The 16,590-nt window shown below is 45.9% G+C and overlaps 1 protein-coding gene across 1 annotated transcript; it reads left to right on the top strand.

Annotated features, from left to right (window-relative positions):
* Nucleotides 1–6,978: 6,978 nt before the first annotated feature.
* Nucleotides 6,979–15,616, top strand: FAF2 (Fas associated factor family member 2). Its single transcript, XM_009586939.1, has 10 exons — nt 6,979–7,045; nt 7,470–7,604; nt 8,305–8,381; nt 9,543–9,681; nt 11,012–11,097; nt 11,178–11,269; nt 12,702–12,879; nt 13,831–14,002; nt 14,222–14,365; nt 14,833–15,616. Exons 1-10 carry the CDS (start codon nt 6,998–7,000, stop codon nt 15,013–15,015), a joined length of 1,254 nt encoding a protein of 417 aa, XP_009585234.1. The 5' UTR covers nt 6,979–6,997; the 3' UTR covers nt 15,016–15,616.
* The last annotated feature ends 974 nt before the right edge of the window (nt 15,617–16,590 follow it).

A 16,590-nucleotide genomic window follows, 5' to 3' on the forward strand; every position in this document is an offset into this window, starting at 1 on the left:
GGCGAGAGGAGAGAGTCCCGTGGTCCCGGTCCTGGTGGGGGCGAGCGAAGCACCTGTGTGGGTCTTGGGCTCCCCGGGCTTCGGGCGCTCGCGGGCTGGGGCCTCGCTGAGGGGCCGGCCGGTGCTATGCGTGTCCCGAGCACTTCATTAAGAATGGTGTTCTGTCATCGCTAAGTGGGGAGGCAGGAAGTGAGTGCTGAATTACCTCCGTACGGGAAAACCTTCTCGGTAATTCCCGGCCATTTTAATTAGGTAGTCTGAAAAATTCCCTTTCTTCTTGTTAGCGATGAATGGGAGAACCTTTCCTGGCGTCTTGGGAGGGTTAGCCACTGGGTTTCTATGGAATGTGGTTTCCCAGAAAATTGTTTCTAACCCTCACTGTTTGGTAATGCCTACTGGGGGGAGGCCACTGGGGATTGTAGTGATCTAATCTTGCTGTCTGCTGCATAGCATGGGCTGGGTTGCTTAACCTTTGGTTTGCCAGGGCCTTGGGTCTGTGCAGCAGTTGAATAATTAAAAAACCAATCTGCAGGTGTGGTTTGTTGGGGAGAAAGCAGTGCTGTAGAGTTGAAATACTTAGGGCTGCTCAGTGAGAAGTAATTAAACATGCTGGCCAATGAAAATTATCTTCAGGTGGCTTTGGTTTGTTTCTGAATTGCAGGGCATCATGTGGTGTTCCTTGGATTGCAGAGTTCTTTTACAAATACAATATTTTCTTTCAAGAGTGTTTTGTCTGATTTTGTTGCTTCATAGTCATTTTTTTAAGTCTGTGCTTTGCATTTTTTGGTGTGACTGTAGAATTATAGGGCTTAAAGGGACTTCAGAGGCATCCAGCCCTGCCTTCTACAGCTAAGATAGGTGCAGGTGTTCCTCATTGTTCCAGACAGATATTTGCTAAGCCTTTACCTCTGAGCCAGGAGGATTCAACAACCTCCTGAAGTAATTAATGTACTGCAGTGTTCCTTGAGGAAAACTAGCTAAGAGGAAACTTTTTTAGAGATATCCCCTCTAAATCTTTACTGCAAATTAAGCTGGTTGAGCAATCTTAACTCATAGACAAAGGAGGCAGAGCAATGTTAATAGTTGCTTCCCCCATTTCCCAATGCTACCATTTCCCTGGTAAGTATATGAGGTTTAAGCCATTGCCTTATGCTGCACATATATATGTGCAAAAGCTGTCCTCCAGCTACCAGTCTCTTGCTGTAAGATATTGTAGTACTTACTTATCTACTGAATCTGGACAGATATGACCAGCTGCACTCATCAGTGTCCCTGTTGCTATTTTCAAAACCCTGTGGGCAGCTGTGAAACTAAAGAATCCTGTTTCCTAATGCTACCTGGTGTTGCCATGGGCAACAGGCTGAGGGCTGGAGGGGAAGGAGAAGGAGTCAGAAGGAGGGATTCAGGTTTTAATCTAGCTTCCTGTTAAGCCCTGGTGTGAAGTGGAGGGAAATGCTCCTTAGACTATAAAGAGGAGAAATTTTTCAGTTAGAAGACAGCTACTGTCCAGAGCCTGATGCGAAAGCTGTAGTCCAGAAGGCTTTTATACCAGGATCCTCTCATTCTTCTGTCCCCTGGGGATATGGGATTTTCACCAGGGCTGGGCTAGTAACAGACTTCACTAGTGAGTCCTTCTCCTTTGATACTTTACACCTGGCTGAAAGGGGCTCAGGTGTGTGGTCCTGCTTGTTTCTTTGAAATGAGATAGGGTAAATCAGTCCACCTGGAAAAGATTTTTTTCTTGTTTCTTTTAGCTGGGCTCTGTTAAATAGCATTTGCTGTTTGGAGAGGATGGCTAAGTCTCACTAAAATCATTTGTACATTGTTATTGCTGCAAAACACTGCTAGTTAGCTTGTAAGCCTTTCAGAGATTCCTAACACTTACATGTTTTCAAAGATAACTTTACACTTTTGTTATGATGTGCTCTCATCAGTAACTTGTACAATATTCTGTGGTGGCAGAGCATTGTACTTCCACAGAAGGCGGCATGCCACTGCAATATGAATAAAGCAGGAGAGCGGACTAGGAAAGAAGGGAGTGGGGATAACAAAGATGAGGTAAGCAATAGCAGAAGGCTCTCATTAGTGTTACAGTTAAATGGAGAGCCAGAAGGGAAGCATTGAGTGAGCTGTAGACTGCCATTCACCCAGCGAACAGCTGTTCTGGGTGAAGATGCTGTTGCCCTACACTGTTTATCCTACTTCTGCTGGAAATTGCTCCTTCCAAAGTAGAGAGGTGAATGCCTGCTGTCCTGTTTGTGGCCCAAGCTGTTGGGGTTACAGTTTAAATACATGCTTTGCATTAATTCCACTGATGTTTGCTTGATGTGTTTTGGTAGTGCTCATATAAACAGCTCTGCTGGCAGAATGGTGAAAGTAGCAGCTCCCTTCCTACTGACAGGGCTGGAATAGGACAGTTGTCTGCCACCCTGTTATGGCAAGTTAATGGAGTAAAAAAAAAAAAAAGTACCAATATAGAGAGATAATTGGGATAAACTTGAAATAAAAGCAACAAAGCATTCTTGCACGCTTTCAGCCTCCCACTTACTGCCGAAGCATTGGCTAATGTAAAGGAATAAAAGCATCTAAATTTTTCATCTGTCAAGACTTGGCTGTCTTGACATCTGTAGAGAGAAACTTGATGTGAACAGCTTAAGAAAGCTGTGGAGATACAGTTCCATTTGGGAGATGGAAGAAACGGCAGAGCAGCTTTTGCAGGATCTTGTTATTGATCTGTGCCCATTATACTTGGGCTGATGTCTAATGTTATAATATGCTAATGTAAAGTAATGGAGTGTTATTTGCAGAGGAAGAAGTTAGCACTCACGATACCATCTCTGACTTCAACTGGGGAAAACAAAATGCTCAGGACTGAAAACATCTCTAATTTAAAGAGGAAGGAGGAAACAAGAAACTCCAGGCATCTTTCCTACTCAGTGTATTGCATATTGATCAAAAACCTCATAAAGGCATTTGCTGTAATACGCAAAGAGAAACTCTCTTGGTAAAGGCTTTTTTGCTGCTTGAAGTCAGATGTTCTTTACCCTTGGAAACATAATTCTCTGGAATTTGGCAGTGGGTTGGGAATTAAGAGCAGTGCCAGTTACAGTCCTGTGGATTTGCATCTCTTATGCTGTGTTTCAACATACGAGCGTATCTGTGGAGGGAACAGTTTCGTAAGTCCAGTTTACAACCTTTGTCCACTTGGGTATTCCTTCTGCCTTTGAAGTGTGGAATTGCACTTTCCACTACTTCAGTATTGAGAAGATTTTAGCATTCTGAGCAGCCTCAAAGGTGAGAGATGCAAATAATTATATCCAGCAGCAGCTTCAGTATATTTTAGGGTAGCACTCTACTTTGAGTGGTGTTTGAGAAGGCAATGTTGAACTTTCCTGGCATTTGTGGTTCTTAATATTTTGTTTTCTAAATATTATCTGGTGTCTTGAGCTTGGATCCACATTTAGTTGAAGGTTTGAGGGTGCTAGTTTAATGGGATTACTTTTAACTACAGGGAGCCTTATCTTTTTATTACTTAGTATGTCTGTGTAAGATATATGTGCTCTTTGAGGCAGCTAATGAGAGACTACCGTGAGTAGGAAACTAGCAGTTAGTGACTGATTTGAAGATACTGTTTGTTCTCTTAGCCTTAACGATAGTAAGAACACACTCGTTTGTCTGGCATGTGAATAATGCAGTTTGCAGCTAGCCACGAGAGTCACCAGAAATGCTATAACTGATGCAGTGGAAATGATGTGTTGTTTCAAGCTTCTAACCTGCTTCTGTGACTAAGGTGAAGCAGTGGCCGTAGAAGGTACGGGGATAACAGTATAAATGGTTGTTGGGGGTGATAATGAACAGTATCAGTGTTTACCAGCAAGTGTTGTCTAAACTGACAGTTGAACTGTCTTCCTGCAGTTCCTTACATTGAGTGCAAGTTGTTCTGAACCCATATGTGTTTTCCAGAACATCCTGGAACTGTAGTGTGTCTGTCTTGTGGAGCATGTCAAAGTAACATTCAAAAAGGTGTTCAGTGTTAAAAGCTGCCTTTACACAGGCAATTTCTTTTTCCTGCGATGTTTAAATGTGCAGCTTCATTGATCAAATCATTGGTCACTTCTGTTTTGTGTTGAGAGCAACTGTATTAAGATGCTAAGAAAAAAAATGTAGCTTCACCTCCATGGAGAAGTGCTGCTGTAGAAGACAGATCTGACCAACAATGTGCCTGTCGCTGTAACGATGGTTAGGAAGGGGTGAAGTTAGCTGGCCTGTGGTCTGTCTCTGTGGAGCTCAGTAGGTCTTGCAAATGCTGCAGTGATTCAGTGCTCATTAAATGTTTGTTGATAGTTCTGCATAGCTGTTACTTTGGTGCTGCTTTCTGACCTAAAACTGCTAAAGCATTTTGCGTAATTTTAAAAGGAGGGAATGTTCAGTCATGAAGCCCTGTTATTAGTGCTGAGCGATAATCCAGACATTTAGAGACAAAGGTGTGAATGAGTTTCTGAATCTTGTAAATTTTGCAAACACCAGCAGAATTTCCAGGGTGTTAAGGAATGGTGATCAGAAGACTTAAAAGGCTTTGAAATACACACATTGTGACTCCATTGTAAAATCAAATGAGTAAATTGAAGGTGCCTTTTAAGCTGTCCTTCTAAAAGGACAATGGAGCGCCTTCTGTAGGAGTTTGGGGTAAAAAAAGATCAGAATACAAAACCTAAATTTTACTCAGTGAAGCACATCTTTAAAGAAAGATATTTAAACTAAAACACTAAGTTGTAAAGCTGAGTGATAAACAAAGGTATTTGGCAGCAACAGCTGAGTTCCCTGAGCTTCATTTCTTCTATGAAATTCACTTCTGTAGTGTTCCCTTGCAAGGCTTGCTGCAGACTTATTTTTTAATGAATGTTTGTACATCACTGGGCAGTGACTTGAAGTGCTTTTTTTCTGAGCGACTGCAGTCACATAGTTAATGTCAGCAGTGCTTTGAACGGTCCGGTTCTGTACAGCAGAATGAAACAATGATTTTTGTCCAGTATATTGGGGAGAAGGTAGCAATTTGTGGAGACTTCATGAGAAAGAGCCAAGAAATGCTCAAAAGTTTGAACTGAGCCCAGAGATTGAATAGGGCATTTGTCCACAGTGTGACTCGGGTAGAAATAGCTTGTGGAGTGTATGAATGGGGGCAGGGAAGGGAATAGATGCACCATCCTTCTCCAGTAAAAAAAAAAACAGCTTAGTGCATTCTTAAATGGTCAGCTTGTCAAGACTGCCTCAGGGGCTCTTAAATGAAGCAAGAAATGGGGGAGAAGACAAGCAGAATTAAATAGGATTGCTAACAATGAATTGGATCACAAGGTGTAATAGAAACTGCACGCAAGGATTTATATCAAGTCACTGCTCTGTGTTCACAATCATCATAGGCTGCCTCCTGCAGAAAAGCTGTGCTCTGCAGTATACAGACACAGGGAGCAAAAGTTTCCTGCTCTTTGCCAAACTCCTGCATGGCTGAGATCTTGTCAGGTGCTGCAGAGAAGAGTGTGTGGAACCGGCAGGCAGAGCACAGGCAAGGTTCTTGTGTAGTTCAGCTCACACAACCTCCGTAGGTCAGCAGGCTCCACCTGTCACAGTGTGTAGCAGTCCAGTGGGAAAGCAGCCTGTTTTGCTTCTCAGCTCAGTCCCTGAACCACCGAGGGAGGTGCACCCTCTGTAGTGTTACACCAGCTGGCCGGGGAGGCGTCTGGAGAGAAAGCCACCAGGTGAGAACATGAAACATAGAGAATCTGTGGAGTGCTCCTGTCAAGAATGATCTTGCTGGAGAAATCGTCGTATTTCAACAGTCTCCTTATATCATAGCACATTTTTATGTTGAATTTGTTACACTGCTTGTCATTGCTTCTGCCATCTTGGATCCAAGCTAAATAATCGTTTCTGAAGGTATAACTGTTTTCTTGGCTTTCTGTAGCCCAGTTATAAAAAAAACCTTTTTACTCCTTTTAATTTTAAAATAACAATAGTTTCCTTCAAAATTGCCAGCATTGTTAATGGTGTCACCTGTAATGATCTTTGACTGATTCAAAGGATTGTTAAAAGGGTAGCAGCAGCACATTTGTGGCTTTATGCTTTCCTGTGAAAGTGTGTGCTTCGGCTCTGTGATGATAGATGTGGTATACAACCCTGAAATGTCTGTTCAGACATCTTCCAGTGAGTGGTGTGGGGAGAGATGTGTTTCTGTGGCACAGTGACAGGGATGTTCAGCAGAGATTTGCCTCCATTCCAGAGGCGCTGATGTGGCTTCCTGTAATAACAAATACTGTTGTTTGATCTGTTGTGCAGAACTTCTGATTGGCACGGGGTTAAAATATGCCTTCCCAAACATTGATGTGGGAGCCCAGTGGCTTTGAGGTCTGCTGATGTGTTTGGACTATGTTTTCTGTTTTCAGTCCTGTCTCTGTTGGACTGGATTGGGTTTTTTTTGCTATAGAATCCCCCGTGATGCTGGAAAACACTACCTTCATTAGCACCTGGTTCATTTTGGTTTTAGTCTCTGTTTATGCGTGCAGTGAATGAAGTAATGGTCATCTTGGATTTTCAGAAATGCTTTGCCTGTCTTTTAAGTTGATGCTTTGAGGTGACGTTTGAGGGCATCAGTCTGGCATATCTTTCCAGAGTGAAACTTGTGAGCAATATTATGTTAGACTCTTGACAGGGCTGAATGCAGTTGTAGTAGCAGACCTTGGGCACTGCTGAGAATTGGCTAATGCTGGAAGAGTGCAAAGGCCTGTTTGAGGTCTCCTGTGTGTTTACGGATTTGGGTTCGCTCAGGTTGCTCTGCTCTTAAACTCTAGAGAGCAGAGCACTTTAAAAAGAGAGTATTGTGGTAATGTGTTGCAGTAACTCCTGCCTGTGCTCACATGTTGCAAGGAACAGTAAAAATACAGCACTTCCGTGGCGCTCATCTGCTTTTATTCTCCTCCTTTAGGACTTGACCGGCATAGAGTCCATGGACCAATGTCGTCACACACTGGAGCAGCACAACTGGAACATAGAGGTACCACTGCAAATAAGGCTTATAGCGGTTTCGAAGTTCCTGGATTAAGCGGAGTACTCTGCAGGGAGGGGGAGGCCCTACCAGTAAGATTTAATCTGTCAACCCCTGAATTTACACTAGTAGCTCTTTATAACAGTATCTTGATACATCTGGAGAGCTGGTTTCAGAAGTACACAGCAGAGTTGTTACGGCTGTGAACAACTACTGGACTGGCACATTGTGTAACTTCCCGTAGTGGCTGTGGTGCAGGCTACCGTGGAGAAGGCTTAGTATTGGTGGTTATGGTTTCTAATGAGTTGTGCTTATCCAGTGCTCTGGGGCTGTGGACAAATCATATCTACTGTTAGTATGCAAAGTATAAAAAAGATATTTTCTGCCATCCTTAAATGTCTGAAACCTCTCTTTGCTCTTTCTTGTGTCAAAGGCAGCTGTACAGGACCGACTGAATGAGCAAGAGGGTGTCCCAAGTGTCTTTAATCCTCCTCCATCACGGCCATTGCAGGTCAATACAGCCGACCACAGGATCTACAGCTACGTTGTCTCAAGGCCACAGCCAAGGGCAAGTTATCTTACAGTGGATTTTGTCCTGCTTCTTGGGTGACTCTGTGAACAACAGAACTTGCAAGCAGGGGAAGGAATTGTTTTCTTTGTATGCTGTTATCTCTAAGTATTTTATCTTCTGAAAACAAAAACAAAATGTAGAGCTATTCCTTCAGCCTCTATTACTACTGTGAATATTTTCTCCATAGTGTGATTCACAGTATGAGACGACCTTCTTTGTGTCATAGAATGTCTTGCTGTGGGCGTAGTAAAGCTTTTTGATCAGTTCAGTTGGAACAAAGGACTGTCCCCTCCTTATGGCAGAGTGATAATATTTTTTCTTTTTAGAGCCCCCCTAAAAATGTATATTAACTTGAATACAGTATCAATTACTTGCATTAATGTTTCACAAACAAATTTGCATGAGCACCTGTAAGACTCAGTGCGGTTAACCCCTTTGTACACTTAAGAAAATTAGCACAGAGCAAAAGCATTGCTGCTTGAATAGTCAGTGACGCTGGTTTTCAGACGTGAACCATTTTAGTCACTTAAATTTGATTTGACGTGTCCGAAGCCATGAAATATTGCTCAGCTCTTTTGCAGTGGTTAGAGCACTGATACTCCCATGCGTGCCTGCGTGCTTGATGCTGGTGGACAGTTAGCTTTAGCAGGCCTATGCTGCGGTGGAGACTGTTCTAATTCTTTGTTTGTAATTGCAGGGCCTGTTAGGATGGGGTTACTACTTCATAATGCTTCCATTCCGATTTACCTATTACACATTACTTGATATATTTAGGTAAGTACTTTTTTGTGCTGACTCATGTATTGACTGCATCAAGGCACACTCTAGCTTAGATTTGGCTATACCTCTGTCACTTGGATCTTTAAGTCTAATGGCAGATTTTACATTTATTTGCTCAACTGGCTTTATCTGTAGCCTTGTAACGTTCCTACACTGTTTAGTAAGAAATAAATCTTATTGCAGAGAAAATGAGCATCTTGCTGCTCTGTAAATGAAATATTTAATTGGAGTTCTAACTCCATGTGGCTTTACGGTTTGAGTGCCACGCAAAGGCAAAACAGCATCAAACTATCCGGTATTCTTGGACAAACAACTTGGCCAGAGTCACGTCCCATTGGGCTGGGCTGCTGGTTAACCTGCCCTAATCCCTGTATGTTACTTGGCAAAACCCAAACTGTAAACACCTCTGCTTTTTCCCCTTTGGTGTCTGTTGCCTCTTCTCCCTTTACTGCCCCGAACAGCTAGTTCATCTTGTGTCCTTACAGCATTGATAGAGAGAAAAGGGAATGTTGAAAGGTGGTAAATATCCAGCAGTCCTGCCATCTGCATTGTTTTGGCAGTTTCCCCTGTTGTATTACTTCCCCCTCCCCCCCACCCCCAAGACTTTTCCGAAGTTCAGTGTAACTTCTACACATCAATAGGACTAAAAAACACTGATATCTGCCTTGCAGTTAAGTTTTTTCAGCTTCAGAGGAATGACTGTTTCTTCTGTCTTCATTGGACTCCTAGTGTAATGTTCTCTTTCTGCAGCTCTTTGCACTCCGGAATTGTTAGCCTTGGAATAGCAGAAATGCAGTTTTCAAAGTTATCTGGACAAAACTGTGTAGCTTTTAACAGCCCGTCTTTGACTAAATTCCTCAAACCTCATACTGTTGGTGTGGCTTATGCCTGATGCTTCAAAGGAAGTCGAAACTGTTAATCACACAGAATTCAGATACTTGCTGATGCCTGGCATGAGATAATATTTGACTGGGGGTTTCTGTAGCAATGGTATCGGTTTGGAGCAGGTGGCAGTTTAGTGATTATAAATGTTCAAGGGTCTCAGCTGTGACTTTTTTCCTCCTTATGAATACCAGTGACTGTCTGTGGAAAAGAATACCTGTTCTTCAGAAAGTCAGTAAGCTGAATTTCCAGTGTCCTTTGCTTCCTTCCTAGGTTTGCTCTGCGTTTTATACGCCCTGATCCTCGTAGTCGGGTCACTGACCCAGTGGGTGATATTATTTCGTTTATTCATATGTTTGAGGAAAAATATGGGAGGATACACCCTGTCTTCTACCAGGGAACTTACAGCCAGGTCAGTGTCACGTGTTGGTGCATAGATCCTGGGGATATGAAGAGTGGGGATTTTGCCAGACGGTATCAGGGCCTACATGGCAAAATCACTTTTCATCTAAAAGCCCAGCGTTTGTCCCCAAACTCTCTAACAGGGTAATGGAGTGCTAGTGAACAAGTGTATTGGAAAACCAGTGTCTGCCAGGCTTGATGATGTGCCAAGCCTGCAGAGTTGGAAAGCAAAGCTGCTCTGACTGTTCCTCAACCGTCTGTATGGCTCTGTAGCCAACAGCTATTCTTTATAATCCTGCCTTTGTTTTTATAAACTCATGTGGTATGCCAGAGTCTGTCCTTCTGTTCACCAAATTGGGATTGAGTGCCTGGACTTGTATTATAATGCAACTCCAGAACTTGGTGCAGGACCTCAAAATTGAGAGAGGGAGCCCCTGAAGAAATTACGGGAGGTGAGAGTTCCATGTTAGATCTGGGCTGATGGTGCTCTCTGTAAAAAAGGGATGTCCCAATGGGTACTGCCTCTTCTGCAGCTTCTCTCAGACTAGCCAAGGGAAGGGCCTCCTGCAGTGTGTCCCAGCAGACAGTTGGATCAGCACTGCTTCCCAAGTGCCAAAGAAGGATGTGGAGTCTGTATCTGCTCCATGCTGCACAGCGATGGAGCTCGCTGCCTTAGCAGTTCTTCTAGGCCCCTCTGTCTTGTCTGGAATCCAAACTTAAATAACCACGGAATGGTTAGGCTACTAAAACTCAGTGCCAGTAAAACAGGGAGCCTATTGTGCACTTACCCTGTGGTCTTGTTAAGAAATGCTCTTGGGTGGGTGGAATCCAGAGACCGTAGATGCAAAAAGGTTTTTTGTTGTTTTGTTTGTTTGTTGTTTTGTTGGGGCCTGCAGCATTATTGAGTTATCTTTTTTTAGTAGTGTTTTCATGTGATGTGGTCTGAAGACTGTCCTGTACAGGCTAGAGTGGAAAGCTCAGCCATGGCTGCTGTGAGTCTGAGGGATGAAGGAGGGCTCTTCGCTGCCAGCTGAGCCTCATGGGGCGGTGGGGGGTGTCAATCCGCGCAGCTGCCTACCTGGCTTCGCTCTGAGTTCAGTGTTCTCCAAAGCCACATCCTGAAAGGAGTGTGAAAGAACAGCGTTGTAGCCCCCTTAAATGAGGGTTTAGTCAGAAGGTCCAACAGGTTCATCCTCCGCTGCTGCTTCATTAAAACCACGCTAGTGGCAGAGTAATGGCCTGGGTAAATGTTGCTGAGCTGTGTCACACAAGTCTTGTGGGTGCTGCTTTCCCCTTGCCTAGAGACCCTGTAACTTTACCTCCTCTGCTCTTATGCCAAGGCACTGAATGATGCCAAGCGGGAGCTGCGCTTCCTGTTGGTTTATCTTCATGGAGATGACCACCAAGACACAGATGAATTCTGCCGGTAGGTAGGAGAGTTTTCCAAATAGTTATCTTTGCACTTTAAATGCAGCTTCATTCACATGATCTCTTCTCATCCCCTAGCAATACACTGTGCGTACCCGAGGTGATCACCCTCATAAACACTAGAATGCTCTTCTGGGCTTGCTCAACCAATAAACCAGAGGGATACAGAGGTGAGTGTGTCCCTCCTGGGCTTTACCTATCCCCTTCTGTCTCTGGAACAAGCCAAATGCACTTTGACAAGTTTATGTGTGTGAAACACACTGTTGGTTTTTGTGCAAGCAGAGTAGAGATTTCAGGATTGCATGGGGAAATATGTGTTGGTTTCCATGTGATCTCTCAGAGGGCCTGTTTGGATGCCAGGGAATACCTTCTGCTCTTCACCTCCACTGTTCCATATGTTCTGGGCAGTCCTAGTTGTCTGCTCTTTGTGGGCATTCAAGCTGCTTTCAGTGCCTTGTTAATGGGAGTTGGGTGTGTGTTGAGGATTAAACTGAGTGCAGAAACAAGTATCTAACTAGCTATGACCTTAACACTGGCTCATATTACGCCTGAGGCCAGGAGTGACTTGTTAGGTGCATTCTTTCCCTTTGTGAGACAGTCGTCTTTACTCCACGCCCAGTCTCTCTGTCTCCTCAAAAGTCCACAATGAGGTCCTTTTAAATACTGTCTTTCCAGAGCTGTTGATACTTGGCCTGCCAGCATTTTGGTAGGGTTTTGCTGCAAATGGAGCCTTTTCCCAAAGTTCTACATGCTTCCTGTGTTGCATCTGACCCTTCCTGTTTCATGGCAGGAGAGGCCAGAAGTTCTGGTACTAAATCTGGGTCATTCTTGGCTTCATAATTCAGCTACCAGCTATCAACACCTTGAAAGAATGGCTTTCTAAAGAGATGTTCTTTTACTTATTGCTCTTTCATTGCTGCAATGCTTTGGAGTCACAGCTGGGAAAGCAGAGCTGAAAGGGATCGTGGCCTTTCATTTAATCCACAGGGTGCTCTGATTTAGTTTGGAGGGCTCCATTGGTAATGATGGCTCCAAGTTGCGTGATGCGCCATGCATGTTTTAAGGAGGAGGTGGTCAGCAGCCATAGGTGAACAGTAACTTAAAAGCCCCTGATCTGCTCTATTCCCTGTCTCAAGACAGAGCCTGCTGCTGGCAGAAACAACCTAATTTTGTTTGGAAATGTCCAGGATGAACACTCTGCCATCTTCCCCATGACAGTATCTTCCAGAGTCCAGCCATCCTTAATCATCTTAGCAAGTGTTTCCCTGTGCTTGATCTGTGTTTCTCTTCCTGCAGTTTAAACCCAGGGCTTTTTGTCCCATTCTGAGTGGACATTCAGAGCAATTTACTTCCAACCTTTTTGGTTACTTGAAAGCTTGTTTTTTCCCCCTCAGTCTCTATGCTCCAAGCCACTTCCTCTCTTTGCTAATTTATAGGGTTTAGTTTGACAAAATGGAGCCTGAGGCCTTTTCTGCCTTGGAAGAGATAGTGGCTGTGGAAGCTGCTTTCCTAGGCCCTTGGTGATGGAAAGCATTTGTGCTGTACCCCTTGCTGACCCTTCTGGATGGGGCAGTTATGGTAATGTTTGTGCCTGTTTCCCAGTCTCCCAGGCTCTGCGAGAGAACACATACCCATTCCTGGCTGTGATTATGCTGAAGGATCGCAGAATGACGGTAGTTGGGCGGCTAGAAGGCCTCATCCAGGCTGATGACCTCATTAATCAACTGATGTTCATCATGGATGCCAACCAGACGTACCTGGTGTCTGAACGCTTGGAAAGGTATGACTGGACCTGAGCTCCAGTAATGCAGACCTTGTGGAGGCAGGCTCTGCTCTGCCCCCTTCCTCCTTCCAGACACCGTATGTAGGCAGGTAGCTCAGCATCTCCTGTTCAGTAACACAGCCCTTGGGCTCTCCTTTTCCCAGTGGGATCATTGGTCCATAAATTCAGGCCACCCTATATCCAGGGAGCTAGATGTGTTGCCCGCACAGGTCTACTACTGAAAGGTGGGTGTGAGTGCTCTACTGTTTTCTGCAGTTGGAGGACACCCTTAGTGTGCTGGAGCTTTGCAGGTAAAGCTTGGACAATAGCCAGCAGGAGCCAAGTGGGAGCAAAAGCATTGCAGGCAGGAGGAGAACTGGCATCTGCAGCCGGTCGGTGAGTGAGTGCTGCTGCTGCCTGGGCTGGCTGTCCTGAATACTGACTGCATTTTTGGGTAGGGCCTTGTGAGCACGAGCTCCAGTCCATCATGACTCTGTAGGGGTTTGCAGGCTGTGTCCGAAGTAGGATGCCACCTTCTGGTCTTCTGTCTGCCCCACCTCTGCCCCATGGTCTCTGTGGGGGACCCAGTAACACATTTTGATGCCTCTGGTTTCTGAAATGTGCAAGGAATTACCTGAAGGAGATAAAACTACGAAGGGTCTCAAGTATGAGGCAGAAATCCTGGGCACTGCTTATGTGCTGTCTGTCCACTCTGTCAAGCTGCAGTGGGTGAGAAGTCTTTTGTGTTCAATTCATTTCCACTCAGCCTAGGGAAACAGTTTGTGTGCTAGGGACTGTGGAGATTTGGCTTGCCTTTGTGGAGCTCATCGTACTCTAAATGAGACATTACCTGATGTATGTGCTCCTACGAGTTTGAGGCTGTACCTGCACCCTCGGGTCTGCCATCAGCCTGCCATGCCTTCACTTTAGAGCCTGCTAGCCCTGACTGCTCCCTGCTCACATTTGCAGGGAAGAGAGGAACCAAACCCAAGTTCTGAGGCAGCAGCAGGACGAGGCATATCTGGCATCCTTGCGTGCAGACCAGGAAAAGGAGCGCAAGAAGAAGGAGGAACGGGAGAGGAAGAAGAAGAAGGAGGAGGAAGTGCAGCAGCAAAAACTAGCAGAGGAGAGGCGGCGACAGGTGAGAGCAAACTGCTGAAGAGGCTGCTGTGCCCTGTCACGTGCTCGCATTGTGTAGGAGGGGTGCCTGCAGTAGGGCTTTCTTGTCAGATTGGAGCTGCTTGTTTTGCTCAGGGCTTGAGCATCCTCTGAGCCTCCTGGAGCAGCTGTGCTTCAAGGGACAAGCATAAAGGTCAGTTCAGTGCATACCCGTTGCTCCTGCTCCCTCCTTACGTTGCAGACGCTGCAGGAGGAGAAGGAGCGGAAGTCCGAATGCCTTCCTCCCGAACCACATCCCGATGACCCAGAGAGCGTTAAGATCATTTTCAAGCTGCCTAACGATTCCAGAGTGGAGCGGCGATTCCACTTCACACAGTCATTGACGGTGAGCTTGGGGCAGAGCTGATGGGCTTCTCAGAGTAAAAGAGGGTCAAGAGATTCTCCAGGTAGCTCAGCAAAGCTTTGGTTCCATTGGACTTTGCCAAATGGTGACCTTTGCAGGCAGAGTTGTTCCTGGGTAAGGAGGGTGTCTTGGGGCCTGGTCCCACCAGCTTAGAAGAGAGAGATTAGAGAAGAAAAAAAATGGAAGAAACTTTTTATTCTCCTGAAAAGCCGAGACTCTTGTTGCTCCCTATTAAGTAAGAGTGTAGGAAGAGCCAGAAACAGTGTCTGGACTCCCCAAGTACTCTGTGACAAGTCCAGTTTCATGCATGCAAAGAAAATGGCTGTCTTGTGTCTACAATGCAGTGATGGTGCAAATTTGATAACCTTCCTCCCGTGAGGTGCCATGGATGCAGTCTGTCTGTGTCCTTGCTCCCCCAACTGGCAGTTATTTCTGCGCTTCTTTCCCAGGTGATCCATGACTTCTTGTTCTCCTTGAAAGAAAGCCCTGAAAAGTTCCAGATTGAGGCCAACTTCCCTCGCCGTGTCCTGCCCTGCCTCCCTACAGAGGAGTGGCCCAACCCACCCACGCTGCAGGAGGCCGGACTCAGCCACACGGAAGTCCTCTTTGTGCAGGACCTCACGGACGATTGACACTTTTCCAGAAGACACAAAATGGAAAGAGAAATTCATATTATTATTATAATACAATATTTTTTTTAAAAGACTGCATACAAACGAGGGATCAAAGACCACATCGCCTGTGCCAGCTGTGCTGTGTGTGTGCACTGGCGAGAAGTGTGTGCACATCCTCACACACTCATGTACACAGCCATCCCCTACACTTGGAGGGCAGAGAGGGAGGGGAGCTGGTGTTGCCCCTCCGCCCTCCCTGGGGAGGAACAGGAATGGCAGCTCTCGGTAATTATTGCTTTTATTGACAACAATAATAATAAAACCCCGACAACCTGACATCTTGGGAAGATTTGATACTCTGCTGCTCCTGACAGCCAGAAGACCGGGCACCTGAATGTGCTGGGAGTGGGGTGGGGGGGAAGGGCTGGGCAGAATCTCTTCAGCTTCCCTCTGTGTATAAATGTTTCTTTTAATATTTCTCTTGCTTTGTAATGACCAAAGGAGAATGGGGTTGACTATAGTATTAACTTTTTGATAAAGAGCTGGTTCAATTCTTACCCGTGTGGGGTCTTGCCCAGGGTTCTTAGCCTGCGTAGTGTAATAAACTCTGCCTCTAGCATGTCTGTGCCAATGCTTTCTGCCTGTGCCCCCTGCCACAGCCAAGCACTGGGGAGGGGGTTCTGGCTGCTGGGGCTCTACAGCAAGTTACTGCTCACAGCATTGTGGGTACGCTTAACTTCTGGCCTTGAATTGGTAGTTCTGTGCCAGCAGGGCTGCTGGTGCAAGACAAACACCACAGGGGAAGGCAGTGCTGGGCTGCTGCTGTGCTGCCTGCCTGTGGCATGAACTTGGGTCAGGCTGGGTAGGAGGAAGATGGCCCTTCCTTTGCTCAAAGGGCTGGGTCAACCCTCCCAGATCAAGTTGGAGGTGGAAAAGAAGATGTGCAAGGTGGAGAAGGGTTGGGGATAAGTCTCTGTTCCCTGCCAGAGGCTTGGGTGTGGCTGCCCAAAGGGAGAGCGGTAGGAGCCTGTTCCTTCCCTACCTGCTAGTACCTGTTTTGGATGGGTAACCATGCTCACTTGCCTGCACGAAGCACAGAAGGGAGCAGGGAAGTCCTTTTACCCCCACTGTTTCTGAAGCCTGCAAGCTCTAGTGTACCAGCCTTCCTTCCCTGTGGCTCCAGGGCCTGGCAGGGCTTTTTCAACAGGGAGAAGAGATCCTTCATTTTCCTCCCAAAGGAAGAGCTGTTTCCTCCCATGGAGCCTTCTGGAGCAGCATGGTTTGGGGAGTAGCAACCTTGCTCTTAGCCTTGGGGAGTGAGAGCCCCTGCCCTCTGTTGCATGCGGGGTGGATGTGTGTCTTCTGCTGAGCTTGAAGTGCCCAGCCTGGGGCTGTTGAGGTCCTTTGAGGCCATGGTTTCCCACCCAGCCAGGGCTGTGCCAGGATCACCTTTTCCCTGGCTGGGCATGAGCATGCTGGAGGGTTGGTCTGAGGGAGAGGTGGAAGCTGCCTCCCTGGTGTTGCTGGAGCCACCCAGGAAGATGTGCTGTCCCAGGGTGGCATCCAGGAGGACTTTCTACCTTATTGCAAGCT

The sequence above is a fragment of the Fulmarus glacialis genome, unplaced genomic scaffold, assembly GCF_000690835.1.
Source record: "Fulmarus glacialis isolate BGI_N327 unplaced genomic scaffold, ASM69083v1 scaffold10261, whole genome shotgun sequence".
NCBI classification, from domain to species: domain Eukaryota; kingdom Metazoa; phylum Chordata; class Aves; order Procellariiformes; family Procellariidae; genus Fulmarus; species Fulmarus glacialis.